General features: G+C 37.6%; 3 protein-coding genes across 3 annotated transcripts in view; all 3 read right to left on the reverse strand.

Annotated features, from left to right (window-relative positions):
* Positions 1–11,533: 11,533 nt before the first annotated feature.
* On the reverse strand, positions 11,534–12,474 carry LOC137640980 (uncharacterized). The gene is made up of 2 exons (XM_068373436.1): positions 12,311–12,474; positions 11,534–12,155 (listed from the first exon to the last, which is right to left on the reverse strand). Exons 1-2 carry the CDS (start codon positions 12,472–12,474, stop codon positions 11,534–11,536), a joined length of 786 nt encoding a protein of 261 aa, XP_068229537.1.
* A 49-nt stretch (positions 12,475–12,523) lies between these two features.
* LOC137640981 (mucin-2-like) lies at positions 12,524–19,548 on the reverse strand. The gene is made up of 5 exons (XM_068373437.1): positions 19,477–19,548; positions 17,853–17,887; positions 16,045–16,166; positions 13,399–14,580; positions 12,524–13,290 (listed from the first exon to the last, which is right to left on the reverse strand). Exons 1-5 carry the CDS (start codon positions 19,546–19,548, stop codon positions 12,524–12,526), a joined length of 2,178 nt encoding a protein of 725 aa, XP_068229538.1.
* LOC137640476 (uncharacterized) overlaps positions 14,290–19,931 on the reverse strand; it is a 23,947-nt gene continuing 18,305 nt past the window's right edge. Inside the window, exons 6-7 of the mRNA XM_068373016.1 lie at positions 16,045–16,166; positions 14,290–14,580 (exon numbers count right to left, since the gene is read on the reverse strand). The gene's annotated coding sequence lies outside the window, so the exon portion shown is untranslated. The remainder of the gene's footprint in view (positions 14,581–16,044; positions 16,167–19,931) is intronic.

The raw sequence follows: 19,931 nt of genomic DNA on the forward strand, positions 1-19,931 counted from the left end.
AATGTCAGCCAACATGTTTCTCGACAGGGCATCGGCAACAGGGATTCATTTTCCCAGGGACATGTTGAAGGGTGCAATTGTAATCAGCAAAGGCGGAGAGAGATGTCGGCAATGACAGGACGACCAGGCGTCAGACTGTCGAGTGAAGGCATGCACCAGAGGCATGTGGTCTGTGCGAATGACAAAGGGCGTACCTTCTAAGAAATGGTGAAAGTGACGGACAGCCAAGTGCACCGCCAGCAATTTGCGATCGATAGGTAAAATAACTCGATTTTGCCTTGGACAGTTTTCTGTTGAAGAAGGCCAATCGGGCGGGGTGAGCCCCTTGACCACCTGTCCAAGTACTAGCACCAATAGTGACGTTGTTGGCATTAAGTGGAGAGAAGTAGAGGGGCATGTGGGATCGGAAAAGTGAGAGCCGCAGTGGTTGATAGGGCCTTCTTTGCATTGCAGAAGGTCGCTTCTTGAAGGGGACCCCACTTCAGGTCTTTTGGCTTGCCCTTGAGGGAGGCATAGAGGGGAGCAACAGTGGCGGAAATGGCTGGCAGAAAACGGTGATAATAGCTGATCATAGCCCAAGAATTCCTGCAGAGCTTTGACGATCGAGGGCGTGGGGAAGTTCTGAACGGCTGCTACCTTCCTCAGGGAGGGGGATAGACTCCTTCAGGAGTGATACGGTGCCCTAAGAACAACACTTCGTTGGCGCCAAAGGTACACTTGTCGTAACGGACTAACAAGGCCATTTTGTTGCAGGCGGTCAAGCACGATGCCCAGGTGACAGAAGTGTTCCTCTTTTGAGGAAGAGAACACAAGTATGTCGTCCACATAACATACACAGAAGGGGAGGTCCCCTAAGATGCCATCCATAAGACGTTGAAAAGAGGACTCAGCATTACGAAGGCCAAAACAGGAGTGATTGAAGGTGTATGTACCAAACGGAGTGGTGATGGCGGTCTCTGGGGATGTCTTCTGGGCTCATAGGCACCTGTTAATACCCCTTCAGGAGGGCGAGCATGGAGAAAACCTTCGCTTTGTGCAGGTAGGAGGTCATGTCGGCGATGTTTGGGAGGGTTTAGTGATCCGGTTCTGTTTGCATGTTCAGGCACCTGTAATCCCCGCACGGACGGAGGGAGCCGTCTTTCTTCAGAACTATGTGTAAGGGTGACGACCATAGGGCTGTAGGCTTTTTGGTAAAGGCCCATTTCCTCCATTTTGGCGAACGTCTGTTTGGCGGCTACTAATTGTTACGGTGCCAGACGTCTGAATTTTGCGAAGACTGGGGGTCCCATCGTCTTGATATGGTGATAAATACAGTGCTTGGCAGGAGCCGTAGGCGTTTGGCAAAGTTCTGGACGGAGAAACTTCCGGGTACGACGTGAGGAGAGTGGGCGTAGGCATCCATGGGTGCGCTGATGTGGAGAGCGAGGTTAAAGGGGCCGGGTTGGAGAGGTGTCGACAAGAGTACGAGTCTGCGTTGACCAATCGTCGGTGGGGAACATCGACCAGAAGGTGGAAATGAGAGAGGAAATCCCTGCCGAGAATTGGCAATGTGACGTCACCAAACGAGAACCTTCCAATTAAGATTTACCGGTTCCAAACAATAATGTGAGGTTCTCGTAACCGTAGGTGGGTATCGCAGATCAGTTGGCAGCTACCAGGCGGAACGTCGGCAGACATAGACAGACTATGTTGTGTCCTGAAGAGTTCCCTTGGCAAAAAGAGAACGACAAGCACCTGTGTCTACCAAAAATCGCACGCCTCCGTTCCTACATCATGTAAAAAGATTAGAAACACGGGAGGCAACCGTCACGAGCGATGGGCCTACTTACAGGTTTTTGTCCACTGACAATCCTTGGCATATTTCTTCACGGCTGCCCTGAATCTGTAGTGGTAGTAGCAAAATTGCGCGCTGATGGGCGGTAGTAAGTGGTTGTAGAAGTCGTTGGTTGGGGCGTGAGCGAGTGGTAGGTGATGGTTGGCTTTGTTGCCTGCTCCGGCTCGTCACGGGGTAGGTGTGTATGTCCTACGGCATTCACCTCAGCTTCGGTTAACGTTGAAAAAGGATGTTAAAAAAGTGGAACCCGGGAAATCTTAAGGAAATCAACATAGCAGTTTCAGTGCATAGGGAGATAAATCATTGGATGGTGCTACTGAAGAATGTGACATGGATGTAGTGGTAAATAAAGTCAGATATTGAAGACAATTTGAAAAATGATGATAAAGGTTCTGACGGAATGCCAAAAAGGCCAGTGGAATAATGATTTAGATACTGTAGGTAATTGAAGTTAATTAGAGGAAAATCCACCCAAGAAAAAAAGGAAGGAAGAAAAAAATGAATGGAAAAGATAGGTTGCTAAAGAAAAATGAAAAATAATTGTTAAATTTTCCGTCTTTGTAATGGCTCTTTATTTTGCCACTTATATTAATGGCTTAAATGAGGTAATTAAACAAATGAAAATTGTGTTCCTTTTCATGTACTATAGATTGATATCCTGTTGATTCAAGTACATAACGTTAAAGACATTTTAGGTTTCAGTTATCTCACTAATTTCATGTTTGTAGTGTTCAATCCATTAATCAATTCAAAAGGAAGTACAATGATATGCATAAATAATAAAACAAATGTAAAACTTCTAACCAAGGAGATGGATACTAATGGTAGAATTGTTGGTGTGTAAAAGTATGTTACAATAACTGCATTATGCCTATTATAAATGTGTATGCTCCATCTGGTGCAAGTAAAATTTGCTGATAGGGAAGACTTTCTTCAGGGATGAAATATTGTATTACTTGGGACATATTAATGATTATCTTATTTTGGAGGTGATTTCAACTGCATAACATGCTCAAGAGATTGTAGTAATAATAACAAATCCTTACTGTCTAAGTCTGTGAGTACTCTAGTGAAAAACCTTACTTTGAAAGATAATTACAAATTCACAAATAGGATATTAGAATACACTTAAATACGCGAAAACTATCGATCCAGAATAGACAGGATTTATACTGTAAAGTTATTTAATAACATAACATCAGCAGACACCATTCCAATAAGTTTTTCAGATCATAGTATAGTTGTTTTTAAATTAAACAAACACTCAAAAAATTAGCACAAGGAATTGGAAGGTAAATGTTAAAGTTATAGATTCTGATGAATTTTTTTTTTTTGGGGTGCGTGTATGGCACTTTATAGAGCAGAAAAAAGGGTACATTTGATAACATACTTTTATGGTGGGACTGGGCAAAATCACAAGGTAAAAAAATCTTTGTCAAATTATTGAAAATATTTCACAAGAAAAGTATGGATTGCTGAACTTATTACGTCAAATTTATGATACTAACTACAAAACTAGCATAAATTATGAAATTATTAATATTCTCAAGAATAGGATTTGTGACATCCGGAATAAAATATTAGAAGGTATAAAGATACAAGCTTAAATAAATGATCGTACAATTGGGGGAAAAAATATTTGCACATCCGCAGTACTTGTTGCTGAGAAAAAAGAAAAATCCTGCACGCATTACTAACATGAAACAAGCAGATGGTTCCATTGTAGAAAACACAGAGGGAATTTCTGTTTCTATAAAGGAGCACTTTGAAAAATTGTTTAGTAAGGTAACTAACTGGCTAGGTAAAAAGTCAAGATTATTTTCTTTAACCTATGCCATTCTGTCCTAAATCCTGATGATGTAAGTTTGTTGAGTAGAGAATTAGAGGGAAATTGAGGTTTTTGATGCCTATCAAGAGTATGAGCAAAGGAAGATCACCAGGGTATGAAGGACTTCATATATAATTCTAAAAAAAGTTTTGGTCTTTAATAAAGTCTGACGTCATGTGAAATATATGTCACATAGTCTAAATTTGGGTGTAATAAAATTATTAGCTAAAGTAGCGATATACGAGTATATCCTTGGTGGAGAACTGGAGACCTATATCTCTACTGAATGTTGACTATAAAATCTATGCTAAGGTTTTATCAAACAGATTGAGATGTATTATTGGGAAGATGACCTTCCCAGAGGTAAGGAAAGGGTCGATTGTGAATTGTAATAACACGATTCGAGATGTAATTTTTCATGCACAACAAAAGATTGAAGACTTGGCAGTTTTAACCCTGGATAGGTACGGTGGGTCGTTTGCGACCGCCGAGCGTAAAAAAAAAACAGGTTTTTCTCACGTGACTCACCCCCCGTGAGTTGAATTTGTGGGTGATCGACCTGCAGGAGGTGTCTCCCCCTACACGCTCTAGTAGTGTTCCAGATGTGCATTGCTGTAGCTGTACTCCTTCCCCGATTTCTGAGACGCGTCGGGGTCGTTCGCGTCCGAGTTTACCCTTCTAGGGTAGTTTGCATAATTATCAAAGTTATTACGTATTATGAAATTGTCGTAGAATGGTGCAACTTGTATAGGTTATCAGTTGTGGAAAGTCTTGGTGGATTGTTTGGCTACCATGTGCATGTTTTTTTTTTTAGTTAAGGGGACCGTCCGCCATGTCCGCCATTTTTTTTCCTAATGATCCAAATTACACAATTTCTATATATGTTTTAGACACATATAATACCTTCATCATATAAAAATTTCAAGTCATTTGATCAAAAACTTTTGGATTTATGAGCAAAAATCATGATTTAAAAAAATATTTAGGTACATTTTTCCCCACTACTATAATACCAATTGTATTGAAAACTTATACCACAAAAACTACTCTAACAACCGAACAATTCTGTCAGACAGAATTTTGATTTTCCTTTTTGTTTTTTTTTAATGAATTTTTATTTTTTTTTCCTCGTCTAGACGGAAAATAATCGTGAAAAAAAATGTAAAACGAAAATCAAAATTTTGTCTGACAGAATTGTGGAATTTTTATTCTTCTTTTCAACGATATCTTTTTCTCTAATATCGAACAACAAATAAGTGAGAAAAATGTACCTAAGTGGGAATAAGTATGTTTTTGAGTTATGAGCTTCCAAAGATTTGCAGCAAGCTTTCGCTTCTTTTCTAAAAGAAATCAAGATAATATTATTATGATAACTTTTATTGTTCATTCCCTACATAAATGCACCCTAAAGGAGGTATTTGAACCCTCAGTTTACTATTCCTATGTTATGAGTTGCCAGCGATCTCTAATTGTTACCAGTGTTTTAGTTAGCAGGTTTCAGCTTTGTACTCTTATCCATGTTTCCCTCTTTCTTGGTTCTTTTTTCTTGTTCTCCACTTACTTTTTGTTCTTTCTATCACCTTATGTAACATTGGCATTGCTATAAAATTCCAGAGGACGTTGTGAAAGCACAATCAACATACGAACTTCAAGTAAATAAACACATGCATTATAATTTTTATATGTCTTTGGAAACTTTGTGATTTTTTCGTAGCAGGTAGTTTTCATTCACCTACCCTCTACCAATGCCTTTCATTTCTGCCAGAGGTACGAGATTTCGAAACATGAGAGAGAGAGAGAGAGAGAGAGAGAGAGAGAGAGAGTTGAACATTGTTATTATAGTATTTGTATAAATGGGAGTTTATAACAATTGGAGAGAGAGAGAGAGAGAGAGAGAGAGAGAGAGAGAGAATACAAGTATTTGTATAAATAGCAGGGGTATATAATTCGAGAGAGAGGAGAGAGAGAGAGAGAGAGAGGAGAGAGAGAGAGAGAGAATAAGTATATTTTACAAGGGTATACGAACAAATGAAAAAGAGATTCATTCTATTATCTAATAAAAGGATGTACAGAGAGAGAGAGAGAGAGGAGAGAGAGAGAGAGAGAAGTACTTTTTACAAGGGTATACATACAAATGAAAAAGAGATTCATCCTATTATAAAATAAGATGATAGAGAGAGAGAGAGAGAGAGAGAGAGAGAGAGAGAGAGAATAAGAATTTTTGCAAGGATATACGAACAAATGAAAAAAGAGATTCATTCTATTATCTAATAAAAGGATGTACAGAGAGAGAGAGAGAGAGAGAGAGAGAGAGAGAGAATACAAGTATTTGTATAAATAGCAGGGGTATATAATTCGAGAGAGAGAGAGAGAGAGAGAGAGAGAGAGAGAGAGAGAAAAACTACGCATCTGTCAAACTCAGTCTTGCAGACGACGCCATAGGGTGACGTCATCATTTCAAGTCCGCTATTTTCATTGTTTGGAAAAATTATTGACTATTTGTTCTTTCTACAACCTTAGGTAACATTGGCCTTGCTATAATGTTCCCGAGGGCGTTGTGGAAACACAATGTACATACGAACTTCAAGTAAACAAAACGCATATATTATAACTTCTATACATCTTTGGCATCTTTGGCTTCTGTTTTCTTGTTCTCCACTTACTTTTTGTTCTTTCTATCACCTTATGTAACATTGGCATTGCTATAAAATTCCAGAGGACGTTGTGAAAGCACAATCAACATACAAACTTCAAGTAAATAAACACATGCATTATAATTTCTACATGTCTTTGGAGACTTTGTGATGTGTTCGTAGGTGGTGTTTTTGATTCACCTACCCTCTACCAATGTCTTTCATTTCTGCCAGAGGTACGAGATTTCGAAACATGAGAGAGAGAGAGAGAGAGAGAGAGAGAGAGAGAGTTGAACATTGTTATTATAGTATTTGTATAAATGGGAGTTTAAATAATTCGAGAGAGAGAGAGAGAGAGAGAGAGAGAGAGAGAGAGAGAGAATAAAAGTATTTGTATAAATGCCAGTGGTAAATAATTCGAGAGAGGAGAGAGAGAGAGAGAGAGAGAGAGACTGCGCACCTACTCAGTCAGGCAGACGATGCCATATGGATGACGTCATCATTTAAAGACCCGCTATTTTCATTGTTTGGAAATATTATTGACTATTTGTTCTTTCTACAACCTTAGGTAACATTGGGCTTGCTATAATGTTCCCGAAGGCGTTGTGGAAACACAATGTACATACGAACTTCAAGTAAACATAGGCATACATTATAACTTCCATACATCTTTGGCAACTTTGGCTTCTGTTATTGTAGTAGACTTCGTTCATCTGCACTCTACAAATGCCTTCCATTTCTGCCAGACGTACGATAGATCGAAATATAAGTGAAAAATCGCTATATATATGCAAAATTACACACAAAGACGATTTTGTCAAACTAAGTCATGCAGACGACACAGTAGGGATGACGTCATCATTTAAAACCTCTCTATCTTCGTTATTTGTAAAAATAATGGGTTGAAACTTCTGGAGAGCATGTACGATATGTTTCTCTATACAGAGAGACAATAAAACGATTTTTGAATTTTTCAAGTTGGTATGCCAAAATACCAACCCGGACGGTCCCCTTAAAATGTCGTTCATCACCACGAGGACCATTTTACCGCGAGTGCCCCTTTTTCATTTTTTTTCATTTTTTTGCCAAGTCATTTTTCCGTAAGATATTGCCAAATAGTGTCGTAAAACTTTTGCTTGTTTAGTGTTGGAAAGTGTGTCTAGATGATCTGGCTACCCATGCATGACTTTGTTTTTGTCAGATACGACGTAGTTATTGGTATATTGGGTATTTAACTGCGGTTACCAATTCTGTTTTTTTTTCGATATTTGTAAAAATTACTACGTAGTAAGGAATTGCCGTATATTATTCATTTTTTTTCATGTTTATGTGTTAGAAAGTGTGCCTTGATGGTTGGGCTAACACGTGCATGTCTTTTTTTTTATCTGAGATGTCGTATATTAGAATGTCGGGCATTTTACCGCGAGTGTCCCTTTTTCCTTTTTTTTCATTTTTTTGCCAAGTCATTTTTCCGTAAGATATTGCGAAATAGTGTCGTAAAACTTTTGCTTTTTTAGTGTTGGAAAGTGTGTCTAGATGATCTGGCTACCCATGAGTGATTTTGTTTTTGTCAGATACGACGTAGTTATTGGTATATTGGGTATTTAACTGCGGTTGCCAATTTCTGTTTTTTTTTCAATATTTGTAAAAATTTACTACGTAGTAAGGAATTGCCGTATATTATTGATTTTTTTTTCATGTTTATGTGTTAGAAAATGTGCCTTGATGGTTGGGCTAACACGTGCATGTCTTTTTTTTTATCTGAGATGCCGTATATTAGAATGTTGGGCATTTTTCCGCGAGTGCCCCTTATTATTTGTTTTGCATTTTTTTGCTTAGTCATGTTACCGTAAGGAATTGGCAAGTAGTGTCGCAAAACTTATATTTTTATAGTGTTGGAAAGTGTTTTTAGATGATCTGGCTACCCATGCCTATTTTTTTTTTAGCCAGATATGGCGTATATATAAGTATGTGTTCGATTTTCCTGTGATTGCCATTTTTTCGTTTTTTCCCATTTCTTTCAAAATTACTACGTATTAAGGAACTATCACAGAGTAATATTTCATTTATATGTTTATTTGTCGGAAAATATGCCTTGATGGTTTGCCTAGCACGTGGCTGAAATTTTTTTTTTTTTCTGAAATTCCGTATATTAGAATGGCCATTTTTCCACGAGTGCCCCTTTTTATTTGTTTTGCATTTTTTTGCTTAGTCATGTTACCGTAAGGAATTGGCAAGTAGTGTCGCAAAACTTATAATTTTATAGTGTTGGAAAGTGTTTCTAGATGATCTGGCTACCCATGCCTATCTTCTTTTTTTAGCCAGATATGGCGTATATATAGGTATGTGTTCGATTTTCCTGTGATTGCCATTTTTTCGTTTTTTCCCATTTCTTTCAAAATTACTACGTACTAAGGAACTATCACAGAGTAATTATTCATTTAGATGTTTATTTGTCGGAAAATGTCCCTTGATGGTTTGACTAGCACGTGGCTGAATTTTTTTTTTCTGAAATGCCGTATATTAGAATGTTAGCCATTTTTCCTCGAGTGCCCCTTTTTATATGTTTTGCATTTTTTTGCTTAGTCATGTTACCGTAAGGAATTGGCAAGTAGTGTCGCAAAACTTATATTTTTATAGTGTTGGAAAGTGTTTCTAGATGATCTGGCTACCCATGCCTATCTTTTTTTTAGCCAGATATGGCGTATATATAGGTATGTGTTCGATTTTCCGGTGATTGCCATTTTTTCGTTTTTTTCCCAATTCTTTCAAAATTACTACGTACTAAGGAACTATCACAGAGTAATGATTCCTCTAGATGTTTATTTGTCGGAAAATTTTGTTTACTTTTTTTTTGATGTGAATATCATCAAATTTTTTTAGCTAAAATATTGTTTTACATTTTTTTTTTCGATTTTATTTCCCTTCAAAAAATTTTTTTGGGTCAGAATTTTAATTTTATATTCGTAAAATAATCGACAATTATCCAGCAACCCACCATACAATTTTTATGCATATCCAATAATAATTAGATTAGTAAATAACACCTTGAAATTGACATACCCTTCCTACATTTCAAGTGGCAGATTAGGGAGTCTGAGTCAGTGTGGTTGGCGGCCATTTTGTGGACATATCCGAAGCGTAAGCTGCCCTATCTATATATATTCTTGTTCCCTATAGAATTTGTGATATTTTGGTATATTTTTACCTGCATAAATATCATATTATATATTAAATATATGTATTTTTTTACGGAATTTCTAAGTACTCAAAAAATTACCTTTAGATATGGCCCCTGATATAAATGTAATTTACAAAATAATGAAGATTTTTTTACATATTTCTATTTTAGGATAACATATGTTTATTCCCTAAAAAAATTAGCCACTTCCTATTTCATTTGGGTACCCAAAAAAATTCATGAAATTTGGACAAATTTTTTTGGCCAAAAAAAGTTACCCTTTTTTTCTCATTTCAGATCTTCACCTCCATGGGTCTGACTTCATCCAAAATACATCAAGATGTGTCCTAAACATTCAAGAATCAATTCCTAAAAGGATTTGTGTATATATGTATAAACTTTTTTTTTATGAATTTTTATGTCAGGTCTTTTTTTTTTCTACTTAATTTTTTAAAATATTTATAATAAATAGTTTTTCTGCAGATGAGTAGTATTTATCTATACAGTTGTTTTAAGCATTCATTGAAGTTTTTTTTTGGCAAAAGAAAAAAGGAGGTTACTGCAAAAACTGATTTTTCAAGAATTTTTTTTGGCGTCGGGGTCGTTCGCGTCCGAGTATACCCTTAAAGGGGTGTCCGAGGACCGTACCTATCCAGGGTTAAGCTTTGACTCGTCTAAGGCTTTTGAGAGTTAATATGTTTTTTTTTTTTTTTTTTTTTTTTTTTTGAAGTAGTGACGAAATTTGGTTTACCAGATGAATTTGTGGCTCTAGTTAGAATATTGTAAGTAGTATCTAGGTAAGTGGGTTTATGAGTTCACCATTTTGTATTGAAAGGTCTGTCAGACAAGGCTGCCCTATGTCAATGCTGTTATATTGTATACTCATATTTAAAGAACCTTTGTATAGACCAATAAAGAGTAAAAAAAGATAATAGGGCCTAGCCTTCCAAACAGTGTAAATATATGCCTGCAAGGTTATGCAGAAAACTCATCCGTGATCTTGTCAACTGATGGCTCAGTTGGAAAATGTTATAAAGAAGTACAATGGTTTGAACTTGTGACAAGTGCACTGCTAAACAAGGACAAAACTGGTGTAATTGGGTTTGGGAAAGGGGAAAGCCAAAAAAAATCTGGCCTATCAGTTAGTTGGAAACGGTTGGAAGAATCAAAATGCTTGGTATAACTTATTATAGTGATTTTGAGGTTACATGTGAAGGAAATTGGTCTCGCCTTACTCAAAATACTGAAATATCAATAGTTATGCTAAGTCAAAGACAATTATCTATTTTCCAAAGAGCTATTATTTTTAATTCACTAGTTTTGTCCAAAGTTTGGTATATATCACACACTTTGCCTTCTTTAAAAAAGTACATTGCTCAAATAAATATGAATATATTCCGATATATCTGGCAAGGCACTTACTATCCTGTCGGTAGAGATACTCTTTGTTGGACAAAATAAAAAGCTGGATTAAGAATTTTAAATGTTTAATTCAAGTCCTTGGCGATTTTCAGTTTGACAACTGTAAATTACATTAGAAAGAATATTGGATTAGGTAATTTCTGTTGCAAGATGAGAAAAAGTTTTTTGTTGGACTTAAAGGAGATAAATGAAGTTTCATTTGTGTCAACATCATTTTATTCAGTGACAATTGCTGTAATCACCGAGAAACTAGTTTTGAGAAAAACACTGATATGCCAAAGAATTTAAAGTTATTCAAGTCTAGTTTAAAAGAAGAAAAATGGAGTGAATTATATGATGTTTTCTGAATTTTCCAGAAATTGTTAGTGATAAATTAGGTTTAACTAATCTTTTAGTACATGATATTGAGTTACAGGACAAAAAAAACAGTAGACAACGTCCATACCATTTGAGTCCAAAAGGCAAATTCTGTGCAAAAAGAAATCAAGTATATGTCAAATAATGATTTGATACTACCTAGCAGGAATGAATGGTGTTCTCTGGTAGTTTTGGTAAAAAGGAAGATGGATCAGATAGGTTGTGCATTGATTTCAGAAAAGTAAATAGTGTTACTAAGCAAAGTAATTTTCCATTTCCTAGGATGGATGATAGCTTAGAGTTATGTTACTTAGAGTTGTGTTACTTAGAGCTGTGGGAGCTGGAGTCGTTGAAGTGGTGTTACTTAGAGGTATGTTACTTAGAGTTGTGGGAGCTGGAGTCGTTGAAGTTGTGTTACTTAGAGGTATGTTACTTAGAGTTGTGGTAGCTGGAGTCGTTAAAGTTGTGTTACTTAGAGTTGTGGGAGCTTGAGTCGTTGAAGTTGTGTTACTTAGAGTTGTGTTACTAATAGTTGTGTTACTTAGAGTTGTGTTACTTAGAGTTGTGGGAGCTGGAGTCGTTGAAGTTGTGTTACTTAGAGTTGTGGGAGCTGGAGTTGTTGAAGTTGTGTTACTTAAAGTGGTGTTACTCAGAGTTGTATTACTTAAAGTTGTGTTACTCAGAGTTGTGTTACCTGGAGTTGTGGGAGCTGGAGTCATTGAAGTTGTGTTACTTAGAGTTGTGTTAATTATAGTTGTGTTACCTGGAGTTGCGGGAGTTGGAGTCGTTGAAGTTGTGTTACTTAGAGTTGTGTTACTTAAAGTTGTGTTACCTAGAGTTGGGGGAGTTGGAGTCGTTGTAGTTGTGTTACTTAGAGTTGTGTTACTTAGAGTTGTGTTACTTAAGAGATATGTTACTAATAGTTGTGTTACTTGAAGTTGTGGGAGCAGGAGTCGTTGAAGTTGAGTTATTTAGAGTTATGTTACTTGGAGTTATGGGAGCTGGAGTCGTTGAAGGTGGAGTCGTTGAAGTTGTGTTACTTAGAGTTATGTTACTTAAGAGTTTTGGGAGCTTGAGTCGTTGAAGCTGAAGTCCTTGAAGGTGGAGCCGTTGAAGTTGTGTTACTTAGAGTTATGTTACTTAGAGTTGTGTTACTTAGAGTTGTGGGAGCTGGAGTCATTGTAGTTGTGTTACTTAGAGTTGTAGGAGCTGGAGTCATTGTAGTTGTGTTACTTAGAGTTGTGGGAGCTGGAGTCGTTGTAGCTGTGTTACTTAAGAGTTGCATTACTTGGAGTTGTAGGAGCTTGAGTCGTTGAAGCTGAAGTCGTTGAAGGTGGAGTCGTTGAAGGTGGAGTCGTTGAAGGTGGAGTTGTTGAAGTTGTGATACTTAAAGTTGTGGGAGTTTGAGTCGTTGAAGCTGAAGTCGTTGAAGGTGGAGTCGTTGAAGTTGTGATACTTAGAGTTGTGGGAGCTTGAGTCGTTAAAGCTGGAGTTGTTGAAGCTGGAGTCGTTGAAGGTGGAGTCGTTGAAGTTGTGATACCTAGAGTTGTGGGAGCTTGAGTCGTTAAAGCTGGAGTTGTTGAAGCTAGAGTCGTTGAAGCTGAAGTCGTTGAAGGTGGAGTCGTTGAAGTTTTGATACTTAGAGTTGTGGGAGCTTGAGTCGTTAAAGCTGGAGTTGTTGAAGCTGAAATCGTTGAAGGTGGAGTCGTTGAAGTTGTGATACTTAGAGTTGTGGGAGCTTGAGTCGTTAAAGCTGGTGTTGTTGAAGCTGGAGTCGTTGAAGCTGAAGTCGTTGAAGGTGGAGTCGTTGAAGTTTTGATACTTAGAGTTGTGGGAGCTTGAGTCGTTAAAGCTGGAGTTGTTGAAGCTGAAATCGTTGAAGGTGGAGTCGTTGAAGTTTTGATACTTAGAGTTGTGGGAGCTTGAGTCGTTAAAGCTGGAGTTGTTGAAGCTGAAATCGTTGAAGGTGGAGTCGTTGAAGTTTTGATACTTAGAGTTGTGGGAGCTTGAGTCGTTAAAGCTGGAGTTGTTGAAGCTGAAATCGTTGAAGGTGGAGTCGTTGAAGTTGTGATACTTAGAGTTGTGGGAGCTTGAGTCGTTGAAGCTGAAGTCGTTGAAGGTGGAGTCGTTGAAGTTGTGATACTTAGAGTTGTGGGAGCTTGAGTCGTTGAAGCTGAAGTCGTTGAAGGTGGAGTCGTTGAATGTGGAGTCGTTGAAGGTGGAGTCGTTGAAGTTGTGATACTTAAAGTTGTGGGAGTTTGAGTCGTTGAAGCTGAAGTCGTTGAAGGTGGAGTCGTTGAAGTTGTGATACTTAGAGTTGTGGGAGCTTGAGTCGTTAAAGCTGGAGTTGTTGAAGCTGGAGTCGTTGAAGGTGGAGTCGTTGAAGTTGTGATACTTAGAGTTGTGGGAGCTTGAGTCGTTAAAGCTGGAGTTGTTGAAACTGGAGTCGTTGAAGGTGGAGTCGTTGAAGTTGTGATACTTAGAGTTGTGGGAGCTTGAGTCGTTAAAGCTGGAGTTGTTGAAGCTGGAGTCGTTGAAGCTGAAGTCGTTGAAGGTGGAGTCGTTGAAGTTGTGATACTTAGAGTTGTGGGAGCTTGAGTCGTTGAAGCTGAAGTCGTTGAAGGTGGAGTCGTTGAAGGTGGAGTCGTTGAAGTAGTGATACTTAAAGTTGTGGGAGTTTGAGTCGTTGAAGCTGAAGTCGTTGAAGGTGGAGTCGTTGAAGTTGTGATACTTAGAGTTGTGGGAGCTTGAGTCGTTAAAGCTGGAGTTGTTGAAGCTGGAGTCGTTGAAGCTGAAGTCGTTGAAGGTGGAGTCGTTGAAGTTGTGATACTTAGAGTTGTGGGAGCTTGAGTCGTTGAAGCTGAAGTCGTTGAAGGTGGAGTCGTTGAAGGTGGAGTCGTTGAAGTAGTGATACTTAAAGTTGTGGGAGTTTGAGTCGTTGAAGCTGAAGTCGTTGAAGGTGGAGTCGTTGAAGTTGTGATACTGAGAGTTGTGGGAGCTTGAGTCGTTAAAGCTGGAGTTGTTGAAGCTGGAGTCGTTGAAGCTGAAGTCGTTGAAGGTGGAGTCGTTGAAGTTGTGATACTTAGAGTTGTGGGAGCTTGAGTCGTTGAAGCTGAAGTCGTTGAAGGTGGAGTCGTTGAAGGTGGAGTCGTTGAAGTAGTGATACTTAAAGTTGTGGGAGTTTGAGTCGTTGAAGCTGAAGTCGTTGAAGGTGGAGTCGTTGAAGTTGTGATACTTAGAGTTGTGGGAGCTTGAGTCGTTAAAGCTGGAGTTGTTGAAGCTAGAGTCGTGGGAGGTGAAGTCGTGGGAGGTGGTGCCACACCTTCTATCAAAGGGAAAAAGATAAATTTAGTAACGGTACATTATATCTGATATATCTACCATTAACAGTTGCTTTAAGTTTTCTATTTGTGTTTTCCAACTTTTATTTATAATTTGATTTTTGATGTTGAATAATTGTTTTAAATTGTTTGTTTACAGCTAAAGTTTCCCGTCACTACATTCAGTCTCTGTTTTCTTGCCATTTTTGAGAATTTTGTTTCCAGATTCTAAACATCTTTCCTGGCCTTTCCTTAGAAAAAAATTATTATTATTATTATTATTATTATTATTATTATTATTATTATTATTATTATTATTATTATTATTATTATTATTATTTGCTAAGCTACAACCCTAGTTAGAAATCCAGAATGCTATAACCCAGAGGGCTCTAGTAAGGAAAGTAGCCCAGCGAAGTAAGGAAATGAATAAACACTATAGGCTATAAGTAGGAATTAATAACCATTTAAAGTATCCTACGACCAGTAACAACATTAAAATAGACTTGGCATGTACAAACTATAAAGAGAGAATAGTGTGCCTGGGTATAACTCAAGCAGATTTTTCGTTTCCTTAATGATACTTGACATTTCAAAATTACTTCTGCTTCCCGATTCCTCCTCAACTATATTTTAGTGATATTAGGAAAAAAATTCTCTAATATTCGATTATCCTTTTCTCGGATTTTTTTTTTTCGTTGGAAATCTTTTATCTCTTTTTAAAATTTTGGTCACAGAATTTTCCAACATCAATTTTTTCTTGGAAATTCCTTAGATAAAATAGGTTTGCTCCAGGGAGAAACCTCTAGCCTGTGTTCTATTGCTCCCAATAATAAATGTTTTCTGGCTTTTTAATAATTAAAATATAAATTTTGTTTCTTGGAGACTGCCTTGTCACATTATGGAACAAACTTAACCTTTCTTAACATTTTGATATTAATTTAATTTGAAAATTTAACCAAAATACTGTTTTCACTTACTCAAAGTTTTAAATCCCACTCATGAATGGCAGAGGCAAGGGATATTGACGTTGTCCTATCAAGCAAGATAATGCTTCAGAGACTGACCATGCATACATATGACCAGCACCCAGCCCCCCTCTCCACCCAAGGAACAGGGAGGCCCAGGTAATGGTTGCTGAGGACTCAGCAGGTAGACCTATATTCTCTCCCAAATTCCCCATCCTTAGCTGACAGGGATGGTGAGGTTGCAGATACAACCTGAAACTATCTAGATTTAACGTTACCCGAACCCCAGTCCGGCGATCACCAGGCAGGGACGTTTGCAATAGGCCACCAAAAACAAGGATTCTATTTAGGATACCCCATCCAGGACCTTAATTCTCGGATGGATCTTTCCTAACAGTGAGTTAGAGGCTGAACATCATTCATCATGACGCTATATGTTAACTACAGTAATTAATCAAGAAAGAAGGTTAATACAAGGGTTAATACTGTGATGTTCCTTACCAATAGCACTGACGATGCAAATGAATCCTCTCTTCAACAGGCTCAAACGTCGAGCCTTGAACGCAACTGTCATCTGGTTTGAAGTGCTGGATTTTGTTAGTCCAAATATCCAGCCACAATACCTAAAAGTGGATGAAATAGGAAACTGTAAAACTTCAAATAAACTTTTAAAAAGGAGAGCTGCAAATACAAACACTCGTGATTTTTTCTATTTTACCGTGGCATACATGATCCATCAGATAATATTGCTATTCAATTAAATTTGTTATGACTTGGTGTCGATATCTAGTAAAGTTCGAGATCTATAGTCCATTTCTTTTAGCGATGCATATTTGCACCGACTCGCGGCGGTGCCCTTTTAGCTCAGAAAAGTTTCCTGATCGCTGATGGGTTAGAATTATCTTGTCCAACCAATCAGCGAGCCGGAAACTTTTCCGAGCTAAAAGGGAACTGCTGCGAGTCTGTGCAAATATGCATCGCTAAAAGAAATGGACTATAGGTGTATTTCTTGACTGCAACCTGTCTCTAAATACCCAAATAAACAATGTAATAAAAACTTCTGTTTATCTTCTAAGAAATATTGCGCTTATAAAAAGAAGTACCTGGACGAAAATTCCGTAAAGAAACTTGGGATAAACAGTGTTATTACCAGGATTGACTGCTGCAACTCTATCTACTACAATTTACCAAAAGTGCAGCTTAAGACATTACGAAACTTAATAAACAGAGTAGTAAGACTGATAAAAGGTGTCCCACCTAGAGAAAGGATCACCCCTACTAATTGATATACACTGGCTACCGATTAAAGAGAGAATTGAATTTAAAAGATGTACAATAACCCACTAAATTATCAGAACCGGGCGTCCAAAATACTTAAGAGAATTGCTACATATTACGCAGCCAACAAATCGTGTCGACAAGAGAATAGTTACAGAAGGCTTCAAACTAATGGACCCTAGATAAGTCTATTGTAGGCTCCAGAGCCTTTAAATATGCGGCCCCGAGACTATATAATAAGCTCCCACGAAACATTTGAATGATTGAAGACATTAAGGCTTTCAACAGGAAACAGAAGACTTTCTTATTTCATGAGTCTTTTGACAGTGACAATTTAACAATAAATGAAGAATATGGAACATGAAACGTTAAATACTCAGAACGAATAAGATAAAGCGACAGTGGAGGTCCCGTAGAGAGTGGGCTTCCCCTGTTGTAAGGGACCGGAAAAGCAGCCATCAAAGTAAGTACTGATATGTATCTCTGCGTTTAGTCATGCAAGTACAGTATTACCTGCTTTATTTTCATAATATGGACTAGCAGGAAGTCACCCTTGCTTGCCGTAATATAATCCGATATGCAATATAAAGAATCCAATAAATTCTAAGGTAAACAACCAACGTTCAGAATATGCTTCATTAAAGGTAAATGAAAAAGAGATGATTCTGCATTGGCCCGCTTTCAACTTTGTGAACAGATTTTGCTGAATGCAGTCTTATCAGCAGTGCTCTCTCTCTCTCTCTCTCTCTCTCTCTCTCTCTCCTCTCTCTCTCTCAAAATAGTAGTTAATCTCATGGAGGAACTCAAGTGAAAAGTGAAATCACATCATGATGGATAGGTGTCTTTTGTGTGGATCTTCGGAGGGAAAGGAAAAACAAAATGGACAGTATGTGAATTTTGTGTGAGACACTACCATGAAACCGATGTCTGTATAGACGCCAACATGGGTGGTGAAAATTTAGTAAAATTGAAATGGTTTTGTCTTGTGTGTGTAGATGAAGCCAACTGGAAAAACACCTCGCTGTGCTTACTGCAGATGCAAGAAATTTTCACCCTGACTACGGATCTGAAAACAAATGATCTTACTGAGAGTATGGAATCAATCAAGATGAAGGAGAAAATGACATACACTGTCAAATGTAAATGTTGCTGTAAACTTTGCTCATGAAAAGATCAGAGATGAAGCAGTCAACAAGAAGATGAGTTTGGTATTCAAAACAAGTACTGGAAGTGTGGACTACTTGATGAAATCTGGAAGGCTATTCATGGTAATGGTGACAAAGTTATGTTGCGATGGGATACTTAAAATATATGATATGCTGCTTCCTCTGGTGCCTTAGATGACCGCGGAGGTAGCAGCAGTAGGGGATTCAGCATTATGAAGCTTCATCTGTGGTGGAAATGTGGGAGGTTGGGCTGTGGCACCCTAGCAGTACCAGCTGAACTCGGCTGAGTCCCTGGTTAGGCTGGAGGAACGTAGAGAGTAGAGGTCCCCCTTTTTTGTTTTGTTTCTTGTTGATGTCGGCTACCTCCCAAAATTGGGGGAAGTGCCTTTGGTATATGGATGGATGGATGGACATTTTGAAAAAGATTGGAAGTTCAATATCGATGATAAACTGTGTGAGAAATTTCAGATCACTCCACCAAGGAATGTAACTTGTAACAGATAAAATGTATAAACTGCGCTAAGATGACCAAACCAAATGATCATAGAGTGAATTCAAGAAATTGCAAAACTTTCGGTTTGGAATTGAAGAGATTAGCAGGAAATGCGGACCATGAATGTCATAAACTGCGGGTGTGTATATACTCAATCTGTTGGTAATTGAATCATTAGAATTTGAGAATTGATAAATGGGAAATATATCGTTCAAGAAAAAAAACTGAAAGCTTTCTTGTACTGAAATACTTCGTTCAAGAAAAAACTGAAAGCTTTCTTGTACTGAAATATTTCGTTCGAGAAAAAACTGAAAGCTTTCTTGTACTGAAATATTTCGTTCAAGAAAAAACTGAAAGCTTTCTTGTACTGAAATACTTCGTTCAAGAAAAACAACTGAAAGCTTTCTTGTACTGAAATATTTCGTTCAAGAAAAAAAAACTGAAAACTTTCTTTTACTGAAATATTTCGTTCAAGAAAAAACTGAAAGCTTTCTTGTTCTCTGAAGTACTTTGATAATGTGGATTTGATAAGAATAAAAAAAAAGGTATGCAGTGTGATATGAAAAATATCTAAAAATGTACGAATATATAGAATAAACTGAACATGAGAGCCATATAGAGAGAAGGGTTCCCCTTTGTGATGGCACCAGAAAAAAAAAAAAACCCTTAAAGTCAAGTGGAATCCTTTCCTGTTATTATGTCACTTGGTCAAAAAGGCCCGCAGCAAAAAACAAGACTCACTTGCTCTAATATCAGTTACAAGTTAATGAAGATTTGAAGACCTTCATAAAAGAACGTATTTCGCCTGGACAGAACAGTTATCATTTGGGGTAGGCCTATATGGTAGAAGCAACAGGATGAATCATATTATATCATATGAAGATTAGAAAAAAAAAAAAAAAAAAAAAAAAAAATCTGCGGCTTCATGGCTGCAACCAAGCCAGTGGAACTTCAAGCAGGTGAATCAGAAAAAGTGTTTCTGCCTTCAACCCTTACATATGGATAATCTTTCTGCGTGATGAGGGTGAAATATTTAAATAGTCTAGATGGGCCAAGAGCTAAAATCATTTCTCTTGGTCTTTGGCAACAATATAAGAGGTTATCTCTCAGTTCAGTAGCAGACAGAATATGAGAGAACAAGTAGATGAAAACAAATAAATCAGTTACAAATTTGTCTTCCAGCTGCCATGTGTGACATTGTCCAAGCAGGCAGCTATACTGGGTACAGTGTAAAATCTATTAACATGCTCTGCCCATAAGAATCATTATTGGTTGCTACCTTCTCACAGCTGATGCATGTAAACATAACAGTAGTAAAAATAAAACAGATTATAGGTATTTATCATACTTCAATAGTGATCCACATTCATGTACCACTTGCCAGAACAGATATGCAATGAGATAACGTTGATTTGTGAAGATAGCGTTGACCCTATAAAGAAAAAAAAAAA

This window comes from Palaemon carinicauda, chromosome 5 (genome assembly GCF_036898095.1).
Source record: "Palaemon carinicauda isolate YSFRI2023 chromosome 5, ASM3689809v2, whole genome shotgun sequence".
In the NCBI taxonomy this organism is placed as follows: Eukaryota; Metazoa; Arthropoda; class Malacostraca; order Decapoda; family Palaemonidae; genus Palaemon; species Palaemon carinicauda.